General features: G+C 36.3%; 1 protein-coding gene across 1 annotated transcript in view; it reads right to left on the minus strand.

Annotated features, from left to right (window-relative positions):
- CUBN (cubilin) overlaps positions 1-12,436 on the minus strand; it is a 308,721-nt gene that overhangs the window by 246,816 nt on the left and 49,469 nt on the right. The window contains exons 18-21 of the mRNA XM_032164125.2: positions 4,661-4,805; positions 4,260-4,438; positions 1,443-1,608; positions 900-1,116 (exon numbers count right to left, since the gene is read on the minus strand). Of these exons, the coding sequence (XP_032020016.1) occupies positions 900-1,116; positions 1,443-1,608; positions 4,260-4,438; positions 4,661-4,805 (707 nt within the window). The remainder of the gene's footprint in view (positions 1-899; positions 1,117-1,442; positions 1,609-4,259; positions 4,439-4,660; positions 4,806-12,436) is intronic.

Raw genomic sequence — 12,436 nt, forward strand, 5'->3', positions numbered from 1 at the left:
AAAGAGAGGAAAAATCAATCATAAAACCATAGCAGGAAACAATCCAAATGTTTGAATTAGTAGATAAAGTCATTAAAATAGCTACAACTATATCTCATAGATTTTTTAAGCTAGAGAAAAAAAATTCATGTGTAAAGTAGAGACATGGACTATATATAAAATGACTCAAATTGAACTTCTAAAATGAAAACTACAATATCTAAGATGAAAAATACACTTGGAAAAATTAATAGCAGATTTGACATTGCAGAAGAAAAGATGAGTGAACTTGAATATATAGTAATAGAAACTTTCCAAAGTAAAACACACAGAGAACAGAGGCTTGAAATCAAACAATCAAGAGAGTTGTAGAACAATTTCAAGTGCGTAATATACATGAAATCAGAGCCCCTAATGGGGAGGAAAGACAGAAAAATATTTCAAGAACCAGTGGCCAAAAATGTTTCAATTTGATAAAACTACAAATCTTTGGATCCAAGAAGCTCAACAAAAAAATTATGCTAATTGAGGAAAGTCAGAAAAACATTCAGTGCGTATAGTACGATTCCATTTAGATGATATGCAAATGAATCTACAGGGATAGAAAGTAGATTCGTGGTTTCCTGTGGGTGGGGGTGAGGAGCAAAAGCAAGGAATTATAACGGAAAGGAAGAAAGTTTCGTGGGTAGTGGATATATGCATTATTTTAATTTTGATTTTGACTTCATGAATATATACAGATGTCAAAACTTAATGCCTACAGGCCAAAACTACAGAGTAGTTGCGTAGAAATGGTCATTAAGAAGCATGAGGATTTCACCTGGTTTTTGTAACACAACGTGGTCGATTTTAAGATCCTTCACCGAAGCAGGAAATCAATGAAGTTTTATTGTTAAACAAACAAACAAAAATAACCTTACCTTCCAAGGGATGTCTCAGAGTCAGTGTCATAAACTTCCAAGTAGTCATTTGTGCAATTGTAATGAAACTCCAGATGAAATGTTTTGAACATTAAATGAATCAGGTGATTAGGTTGGACTAATATATGCCAAGTACAGTTGATACCGTGGGGGTAGACATTTGGATGGCCAGGACTTTGAATGGTCCCTGTTGATTCTGTAAGAATTTCTCCACATGCTGTTGAAATAAAAATTACAATTACCACAGCAAGTAACCAAGCTACCTGGATTTCAAATTAAATCCAGGCTCTGATAATAACCTCTTCAAAGATTAAAAGGAAAAATGTTTCTTAGATGCCACTTAAGATAACTTGATTTTTCTCTTATTAATAAGTAACAATTAACTTTTGATATAAATGTTGATTAGAAAATATATATTCTTTGTCTTTGAGTGCACTTTAAAATTTTTCACAGTATAGATGATTTTCATATAATTTATTTCTATCATTCACTTATTCTGATACAAGCCCAAGAGGAGGAAAAAAAAGAGAGACAATCTCTTACCCAAATCCTCAGCACTGAACTTAGCCATGAAACCATGGTTTTCAGTAGAAGAACTTTTCACGAATGTGACATAGAGAATATTGTACACAGATGTTATAAATGAAGGTATGTCTGTACCACAATACTTTTTATTTTCAGGAGAACCCAAAATGGAACTGCTACCAATCTAAAATTAGAGAAGATATGTTCAACTATGTTGTATATCAATTTTGAAAACTGCTTCAAGAATAATTATTTCTGAAATGTTTTTAATAGAGTACAAATCAATTTGAGAATACAATCAATTTAAGCACATTTTAGTCACCCCCCCAAAAAAACTCATATCCTTTAGCAGTCACTCCCCATTCCCCTGAAACCAGAGCCCCAGGCAGCCACTAATCTACTTTCTGTCTCTGTAGATTGCCTATTTTGGACATTTCAAACAAAATGGTGTTATACAATATGTGGTCTTTTGTGACTAGCTTCTTTCACACTGTATAACATTTTCAAAGTTCATCCACGTTGTAGCACGGATCATTATTTCATTCTTTTTTAATGCCATATAATATTCCACTGTAAAGATATACCACATTTTATTTATCTGTTTACCAGTTGATGGACACTTATGTTGTTTCTACTTTTAAAATTAAAAATAATGATTGCATTTTGCTATTTGTATATGTTATTATAGATGATGACTGTAGATATAGTCACATACAAATTTTTGTGTGGACATATATTTTCATTCCCCTTGAGAATGTATCTAAAAGTAGAATTGCTGGATCACATGGTATCTCTATGTTTAACTTTCTGAGGAACTGCCAACTGTTTTTCAAAGTGGCTGTACCATTTTACATCTCCACCAGGAGTGTATAAAGTTTCCAATTTCTCCACATCCTTGTCAACACCGTTATCTGACTCTTTTTATTATAGCCATCCTATGGGTGTGTCCTTTTGTTTTTGGCATTTTTTTTTTTTTTTGATACAGGGTCTCACTCTGTTACCCAGGCTAGGGTGCAATGGCACAATCATAGCTCACTGCAGCCTCTACCTCCCAGGCTCAAGTGATCCTCCCACCACAGCCTTCTGAGTAGCTGAGGCTACAGGCGTGTATTACCACACTCAACTATTTTTTAAATTTTTTGTGGAGACGGGGTCTCACTATGTTGCCCAGGCTGGTCTCGAACTCCTGAGCTCAAGTAGTTCATCTACCTTGACCTCTTAAAGTACTGGGATGAGGTGTGAGCCACTGTGCTCAGCCTCCTTTGCCCATTTTAAAAATCAAGTTATTTGTTTTTAATTTTGAGGAAGTTATTTTTCTTTTCTCTTTTTTTGTTTGTGCTTTTCGTGTCATATTTAAGAAGGCTTTGCCTAAACTGAAGGGCATAGAGACTACTCCTAGGTTTCTCCTAAGAGTTTCATGGTTTTAGCTCTGACATTTAGGTCTATAATCCATTTTTAGTTAATTTTTGTGTATGCTATAAGGAAGGGGTCCAGCGCCATAATTTTGCATGTGGCTATTGAGCACCATTTGTTGAAAAAATGATTTTTCTCCATTGATATGTTTTGGCATCATTTTCATACATCAATTGGCCATAAAAGTATGTGTTCACTTCTGGACTTGCAATTGTGTTCCATAGATCTATATTTATATCCTTACTTCAATAAGATACTGTCTTGATTATTGTAGTTTTGTTCTAAGTTCTGAAATCAGGAAATGTGAGTCCTTCAACTGTGTAATTTTTCAAGAACATTTTGGTTATTCTGGTTCCTTTGCATATTCATATGAATTTTACAATCAGCTTATGTATTTTTTTAAAAGAGCCATCTGTGATTTTTATGGGGATTGAATTGAACCTTTAGCACACTTTAGGGAGTATTGCCATCTTAACAATATTGTCTTCTAATCCATGAACATTAAATGTCTTTCCATTTATTTGGGTCTTTTTAAATTTCCCTCAAGGATGTTTTATAGTCTCAGAGGACAAGTTTTACCCTTATTTTTAAAACTGTATTCCTTGATGTTTATTATTTTTAATGCTATTGTAAATGGAATTATTTCCTTGATTTCATTTTCAAATTGTTCATTGCTGGTGTATAGAAAAAGAAACATTTCTATATTTTGATCTCATAACCCACAACTTGCTGAATGGATTAGTTCTAATAATTGTTTATGTGTGTGGATTCCTTATGATTTTCTATATACAAAGTCATGTTATCTGTGAATAGAGAGAGTTTTACTCGTTCCCTTTCATTCTGGATGCATTTTATCTCTTCTCCTTACTTAATTGCTCTAGCTAGAATTTCCAGCTGAATGGAAGTAGTGAGAACAGACATTCTTGTCTTTTTGTGACCATAGGGGCAAAGCATTTAGTGTTTCATAATTAAATGTGATGTTAGATGTGGGTTTTTAAATGAATGTCCATTATCAGATTAAGGAAGGTTCCTTCTATTCCTAGTTTGTTGAGTGTTTCATCATGAAAGGATGTTGAATTTTGTCAAATCTAGCAAAATCCAGATCTCACATCTATTGAGGTGATCATGGAGTTTTTGATCTTTATTTTATTGGTACCATGTATTACATTAACTGATTCTGGGGTTTTATATTAATCTAGAATTCTCGGGACAAATCTCACTTAATCATGGTATATAAATCCTCTTTTTATGCTAGATTCACTGAACTAGCATTTTGTTGAGGATTTTTACATATATATCCATAAGACATATTGGTCTACATAAACTACTTTCATTTTCTATAACAGATTTTAAGACAACAACCCATAATATTTTTTATAATATACAACCAAATACAAATTCAAAGATTTTTTTCCCTCTTACCTCAATATAATCTGTTTCACAGTGGGCAGAACTTCCAGTTTCAAAGACAGTGAAGTTGAGGAGAATGACTTGGCTTTGGGGCTGGTGGATGGTCCACCTACAGGTTCTTTCTCCAGGATACACGTTAGGGAAAAAAGGCGAGCGAATGACCCCTTCTCCAGTTAATTCACCCCCGCAAGCTGTAAGCATAAAAATTATAGTAGTGTTTGTCCAGATATTAATAATTTTATCTCAGTTTTGTTGCAAAATCTAATACTGCCTGAGGAGATAACCGAATATAACATTTCTATGAGAATATTTTCCACTTAACACTAGAGGACATAAAATGACTAAATTATTTCAAAGAACTAAAATATTACAATCAGGCAAATTAGACATTTAAAAATTATATGTTTTCTTACCGACTTGATAAACAGCTCTGAAACTAGCTTTTTCAACAGAAGCATCTATTTTAAACCTGATCCAGACACTATTAGTAATGGATTTAATGTGAGAGACGGTTCCGTTGCCACAGACTTTTCCAAGTAAGGTTTCACCATCTCGAACCTAAAGAGAAAAATAAAATAAAGATGTAATTCTGATAAAGAAACTTACGTCAGAAATGGTGGCATTACTTGGAGATGAAAAAATGGCAGATTCAAAATGAATGATAATCTAATTTGAGCTACATATTTCTATTATTTTCGAAAGTAGTAGGACATTTTTAAGCACAATGCAAAAACATGAAATGCTGATAAAATCTTAAGCCAATAAAGTCCAAAAGCATAAGAATTTAAACAATGTTCTTCTAATAATTTTCACAATGTCAAAGAGAAAATAAATTCACAATTTAGACTACTTGGAAAACAATAAAAAATGAGAATATTACCTATGAAAAAACACACGTGTTAGCCAAATCTGCAATCAAAGAAAGTTATGGACTAAACTACTTTTGCCATTGAAAGAAAAAAGGAAAAAAAGAAAAGTTGATGAAAGAGAGAGAAAGTAAAAGAATGTAAGGAGTCAACTTAAAAACTTAGAAAAAAGGCCAGGGACGGTGGCACACACCTATTCTCTCAGCACTTTGGGAGGCCAAGGTGGGAGGAATTGGAGACAGCCTGGGCAACATAGTTAGACACAGCTCTATGTACAATTTTTTTAAGTTAGAAAAAAATCCTTAAAATGAGGAAGAATACAGTAAAAAGAAGAGCAAAACTTAATAAATGAAATACAAAAGAATGTGGTATTCATAAATATATTCAAGAACTGTTTTTCTGAGGAAGGTTATGGGTGGGGATATAAAAGACAAATCTCTGGCAAGTCTAATAAGAAAATAAATATATAAGCACAAATATACAAAATTAAAAATGACAAAGACACAGATACTAAGATTTTTTTAAACATGAAATCTATGTACAACTCTATGAATGTTTTTAATGGGTTATTTTCAGAAAAAGTATAACATTAAAATTATCTGAAGGAGAAGAAAAATAAGATTTGAACAGACATAAGTCATAAATACAATTGAAAACATTATCAAATAATTATTCCCATCCCACCATCAACCCCCAAAAAGAAAAATCTCCCACAAGATGCTCTACTTAGTACATTCTTTAAAACTTTTAAGGAAGAGATAATTCCCATGTATAATTTATTCTAAGCCATCCTCAAAGATAGAATAATTTCCAACTAATTTTTGTCAGAATGCTGTTACCAAATCCCAACATAGATTATAGAAATAAAAACTATAGACTGATGTCACCTATTAATATAGATACACAAATCCTAAACACAGTTCCAGAAAAATAAATTCACAGTCCATTGCCAGCTTATATACCAGATCAAAAATGGGAATAATAATAGTGCAAGAAAGGTTAGAAATTATAAACTATAAATTAACTTCCTCAGTAGATCAGATAAGCCATATGATAACTCCATAAATTCAAAAAACATTGTTAGCATTCCTGTTTTATTAGAAGAAAAAAGAAATTTCCTTCATATAATAGACTACTGATTTTAAATCAATAACCAGCTCTTTTTTTTTTTTTTTTTTTTTTTTTTTGAGATGGAGTTTCGCTCTTGTCGCCCAGGCTGGAGTGCAATGGCGTGATCTCAGTTCACCGCAACCTCCGCCTCCTGGGTTCAAGTGATTCTCCTGCCTCAGCCTCCCAAGCAGCTGGAATTACAGGCATGTGCCACCACGCCCAGCTAATTTTGTATTTTTAGTAGAGATGGGGTTTCTTTATGTTGGTCAGGCTGGTCTCAAGCTCCCAGTCTCAGGTGATCCACCTGCCTCGGACTCCCAAAGTGCTGGGATTACAGGCATGAGCCACGGCGCCCAGCCCAATAGCCAGCTCTTAATAGTATAGTGGCCATGAACGCAATCTATGTTGGGTTCAAAATCTACCTCTGTCACTTACAAACCACCTCACTTAATAGCCGTGAGCAAGTTACTCTATCTAAGCTCATGGGGTTGTTGAAGCAAACAGATGAAACATTAGTGTGAATTCCTTAGCCAAATGTTTGGTAATAGAAAATGTTGACTAAGGATAGCTGTTGTTATTCCGGACATTTTTAGACGTGAAAGACTGGAGGCTTGCTACTATGAGCAGGAATTATTCAATAGATATATATACCCCTGCTGTTCAGTACAATTATTCTGAAGGATATAGCCATCCAAATATTAATTCATTCACTTCATTAACATTATCAAAGCATGAATAAATGCCAGGAACTGTGCAGGTGACAGCCATGAAACAGTCACTGCTCACAAGGAACTTACAATAGGCAGGAACATCTTTGAAAAGCATATGACTGTGGTTTTTGGGCAAGCGCAGGATGCTTCATTGTTACCTAACCAATGGTTCTCAGCAGGGACCACAATTTAGCATTTGGGAAATGTGTGAGAGTATCTTTTTGGTTTTGGGTTAATTATTATCACAGCAATCGTGGGGCATTACTGGCATTTAGTAAGTAGCAGGGGACCAAAGACACAAGGCAGCCTGAAATCTGAGAGTCACACACAACAAGAATTCTCCTGAACCTGTGTGACATTCACATAAGTGAAAGTTCTGTTATTGGGTGTAAAATCTCGCTCTATTTTACATATTAAGCGCAAAGTGGTTTTGTGCAATTTTAATGCATACTGAATTTTCCAGGATTACAAGTAGAGTGTAAATTGAAGATTCTTTCTCCTGGAAATCTGTCAAGAGTTGGTCACTATTTCTGAAAAATTAGTCACCAACCCACATAACTGTGTCAGCCTGCATTTGTACTGTCATATTCATAGCAATTTGGGGTCAACTACTTCATTTTGTCTTCAAGTACAGCTTGCCTAGGTTTTCAGATACTGAAATAAATGTGATTTTATTCTGTTACTTTATTTTTTCTTAATGTTATTCCTACAACTTTACATATTTTTAAATATAATGTGTCTAGTGGGGTTATATCAGTGAATTTCATTTCTGAATAATCAAGCAGTGATATTAAAAAGTCTTAAAATGTAGAGAACCACTGGGTTAACCAAAGACTCTGAACTCACCCAGGGGATTATGGAAAACTCAGTGTAAATAACATTTAAGCGGAGACTTGAAAGTTGAGTAGGAGTTATCTAGGCCAAGGCAAACAGGTAGTAAAAAGAAGATTTTTCTTTTTTTTTTGTCTTTTTTTTTGAGATGAAGTCTCACTCTGTCACCTAGGCTGGAGTGCAGTGGCACGATCTCAGATCACTGCAACCTCTGCCTCACAGATTCAAGCAATTCTCCTGCCTCAGCCTCCCAAGTAGCTGAGACTGCAAGGGTATGCCACCACGCCCAGCTAATTTTTGTATTTTTAGTAGAGATGGGGTTTCGCTTTGTTGGCCAGGCTGGTCTTGAACTCTTGACCTCAGGTGATCTGCCTGCCTTGGCCTCCTAAAGTGCTGGGATTACAGATGTGAACCACTGTGCCTAGCCAGTAAAGGAAAGATTTTAAAAGGATGATATTCAAAGTTGGTAGGGATGTGGCAACACAGTTACTCTCATCCATAACTGGTGGAAGTATAAAGTTCTGGAAAATAAACTGACAATATGTATTAAGGGTATTTCACTTCTAACACTGTATCTCAAGGATATTCAAGATGCAAGAAAAGACACATACAGATCCACATCCAAGTCTGCGCTATAATAACAATAATTGAAACCATTCTAAAGGCCTAATAATAGTGAGGTGATTAAACAAAGTATGATTCAGCCATATGATAGAGTCTGACACAGACACGAAAAATCACATGCCTCTCCACTGACTCAGGCTCATACTAGTTCCTTTCTCTGAGCTCTTACAACATCTGTAACACAAATTTCACATATTGTAGTAAAGTTATGCTAAATTTATCTCTAACCAAACAGTAAGTCTCTGAGGGAAGGGAAAATTTCTGTTTGCCCTTCAGCATCTAATAAAAAAAGCTTTGCAAATAGGTATTTGACAAATTCTTGTTGATTCATTAATTTTAAGGTACAGTATGGTGGTTCGGTTTTTGTTAGAGATACAGACATACTGCAGTTCTTGAAAACTAGAAAGCATGAAACACAGAGTAAGTTATCTTCCTGCTCCCTAATCCTCCAGGGTTCTATTTGCTTCTTCGAAGATTGTAATCTCTCTTTTCTATTTTGCCCATTAGAAGATGACAAGAAGGAAAAAAAAAAAAAACAGCCAAATATCATCGCTGCAAGCTAAAGTGGGCCATTCCCCTGGGCCCCAACTAATGAAATTCAAGGATTTTAGCAAGGAGAAAGGCAGCTGTAGTCCACATGTTTTAAGAGGAACTTATAGGGCTCAAGGGCCCTGAACCTAGAAGGTGCAATTGATTTTGGCTCTGTTTCTCTCTCTCTCTGTGGAAATGAAACCTTATTAATTCTGAAAGCCTGTATTCTCCCTGGATCCTAGACATGGCAATACTTTAACTACGACTCCTTTGAAAGAGACACTAGAATAAAATTCATCAAATGTTCTAAAGTGACCCTAACTACCTCTGCAGCATGTATTGCATTCAATAATCTAGGACTTGATAAATTTGCACACCCACCAAAAAAAAAAAAAATCTTTCTTTTACGCTCATGAACTGGGATGGATGGCATTATTTTACATAGTTATTCACTTCCCTTCCTGTAAAAGGATTGACTGTCTATGCTTTTTGCCATGTGACTTGCAATACCGCCATAGGGAGAATTAATACATATTCTTCCTATTGACTATGGGCTTAGCCATAGGACTTGCTTTGCCCAACAGTGTGTGAGCAAAAGTGATACACCAATTTCCAAGTAGAAGCTTTGGAAGTCACTGCATAATTCAACCATCTTTTACTTTTCCCCTAGCAAGCTCTAGAGCCTGGGTGTCAGGATGGTGAAGACACAGGAAACTGACATAGGAAACAGAACTGCAATGGATCCAAAACTAACATGATAACGTGAGCAAAGAATAAACATATGTTGTTGAAAGCCACAGATGCTTTTGGTTTGTTATTGTTTTTGATTTTTCTGGTTGTTGTTACTAATTGTTTGTTATTGCAGCATAATCTAGAGAAAGATGACCAATATCTGAGCCTGGTTTGTTCAGAAAAACTGAATTTTTCTAAGTCAGGTGAAGCCATGCCGTGATCACTTGCAGAGGAGTCACAGTGAATTCATTCTTACTAGTGAATCGCATTTGCAAGGAAACAACAAAGACCAATTCAAAATTCTAGGGTTTCATGGACCAGGTTCAGATTTCTTGTGGATTGCCTTATTTGTCTAGGAAACACTGAAGGTTTCAGGTCCCAGGATGTTCAGCGTGTGGTGTATTCCAAATGACTTCCAATTTTTACATTCATCAGATTAAACTAGTTCCTGAAGAGAAACTACTCATAGAAAAAATGAGTTTTTGTAAAGGAATGATTTTCTATAGAGAGAACTAAAATTTACTGGGCTGAGAAACACCAATTACATGAAATTTTAAACGTGGGCTCTTGAGCCCAGGGAGTCGTGAGCTTTAACATCTGGAATGAGTCAAGTCCCAAAGCCATGTCTTAATATGCACGCTCATTTGTCTTCCTCTGCTTTGAATCCAGATTTGGTTTTATACTATAATTTCTAAAATAAGAAGCATTAAATTTTAATTCAAAGCCAATCAAATATGCTGGCACTTATGCTTAGTCCATCTGAGAGCTGAAAACAGAACCACACCGTATGGTAGTGTTTAACATGTGGCTTTCTGTGAAGTGAGCTTCAGGCTGACATACATCTTAGCTAAGTAAAGACTGGATCTTAGAGAGGAGACTTGGGCTAATCTGGGTGAGCAGGAGAGGAATGAGGCCCTGCCCCCAGTGAGAGAAGAAGGCGTGAGGAGGATAAGAGATGAGAGAAGAAGGCGTGAGGAGGATAAGAGATGAGAGAAGCCATTTAGGATCTCAAAATCATTTACTTTGGTTATTATCCTTTGTTCTTTATTAGTATGTTTCATGGTTTTTAGAGTTGATATTTTAAACCTTTTCATGCCTTGTGAAACGGTGTCCCTTCTAACATCTCTATTAATAAATATATCCTTTATCTGATCTTTTAAGATCTGATATTCTAAAATCAAGAACAAGTGAATAAGTTTTACCTAGAAGTGCCTTCCTTCATGATTGCAAACTCCAGTAGGTCACCTTCTCCTGCCCTCTCATCTCCTCCCCATCATCATCATCATCATCATCGTCATTATCATCCTGATGTTAACTTTAGTGAGCATTCGTTGTGTGATAGGCACTGTACAAAGAACATTCTAATTGTTTGTCCTTGCATATAGAATATAACCCAGGCTCTTTATCTCAGCCTACAAGACCCTTCAGGGTCTAGCTCCTGCCTAACTCACATTTCTCTCTTCCATCCCTGTGTGATTCCAGCCACCCTGGTCTATTTCCAATTATTTTAGTTTATTTTTTCTGACTTCAGTCTCTAGGGTTGGGTTAGCACCACTACCTGGAGTCCTCCTTCTCTCAGTTCTCTGCATTGCTCACTCCTCATCTGCAGATTCTACATACAGGGTCTACAGATGAGAATGAGTTAGCCATACACAGACCCTTGAGAAGCAAACTCAGACTGCTCCACTGAAGTCAGTAGGCCTGTTCTTTTCTCTTACAGTACTGTTTCTTTCCTGCCCATACTTATCCCCTCTTGAAATTATGTAGTGTGTGCTTACTTACTTAATATCTATATTACATACCCATTCCCTAGCATGGTGACTGAAACCTAAGTGGTTTGATAAATATTTAGAGAATGAACAGATAAATGAATGAATGGTCTCTTTTAGTCCCTTTTGGGAAAGTACTATTACTATCCCTATTACACATGAGGAAGCTGTAGCTTACAGGTATCTTGCCTTCAGTAACACAGAGAGCTGAAGGGTTTTATCATGTTTCCATTTTATATCAGAAAAGTGCCAGCCATACCTGCTATTTGACCTAGGAATTTATAATGTTCTTGATAATGGTCCATCCATATCCTCTTATTCCTGCTTACTGCTCTACATCATGCATGTTCAATGGGTTTGCAACTTCTACATGAGCATGCAACTCCTTCAAACACAGCAAAAATGTATTCTCTACAAGCTCTCACAACTCCAAATTAGGTGTTCTATCATCTCTCAGTCTGTTTACTGCCTCCCACTACTCCAACCTACAGAATTATTTCACTAGAGGAATGGCCTATCTTCTTCCTTCACTAAAAAGCATCAGGATGGTTCAGCAGTTGTGGAAAAACTGTGCTGACAACAACAGAGCTCAGAGTCTAACCAAATGTTCCTAGTCTCTGTCAAAACCCTAAATCCAACATGCTCAAGAATGCAAAATCTTTTTTTTTTTTTAGATGGAGTCTCACTCTGTCACCCAAGCTGGAGTACGCTGGAGTACAGTGACGTGATCTTGGCTCACTGCAACCTCCGTCTCTTGGATTCAAGTGATTCTCCTGCCTCAGCCTCCCAAGTAGCTGGGATTACAGGTGCCCACCATCACACCCGGCTACTTTTTTGTATTTTTAGTAGAGATGGGGTTTCACACCATGTTGGCCAGGCTGGTCTCAAACTCCTGACCTCAGGTGCTCCGCCCGCCTCAGCCTCCCAAAGTGCTGGAGTCACAGGCATGAGCCACCGTGCCCGGCCAAGAATGCACACTCTTGAAGATCTCCCCCTTTGCCCTTTACCCTACCCTC

The sequence above is a fragment of the Hylobates moloch genome, unplaced genomic scaffold (assembly GCF_009828535.3).
Source record: "Hylobates moloch isolate HMO894 unplaced genomic scaffold, HMol_V3 SCAFFOLD_2, whole genome shotgun sequence".
In the NCBI taxonomy this organism is placed as follows: domain Eukaryota; kingdom Metazoa; phylum Chordata; class Mammalia; order Primates; family Hylobatidae; genus Hylobates; species Hylobates moloch.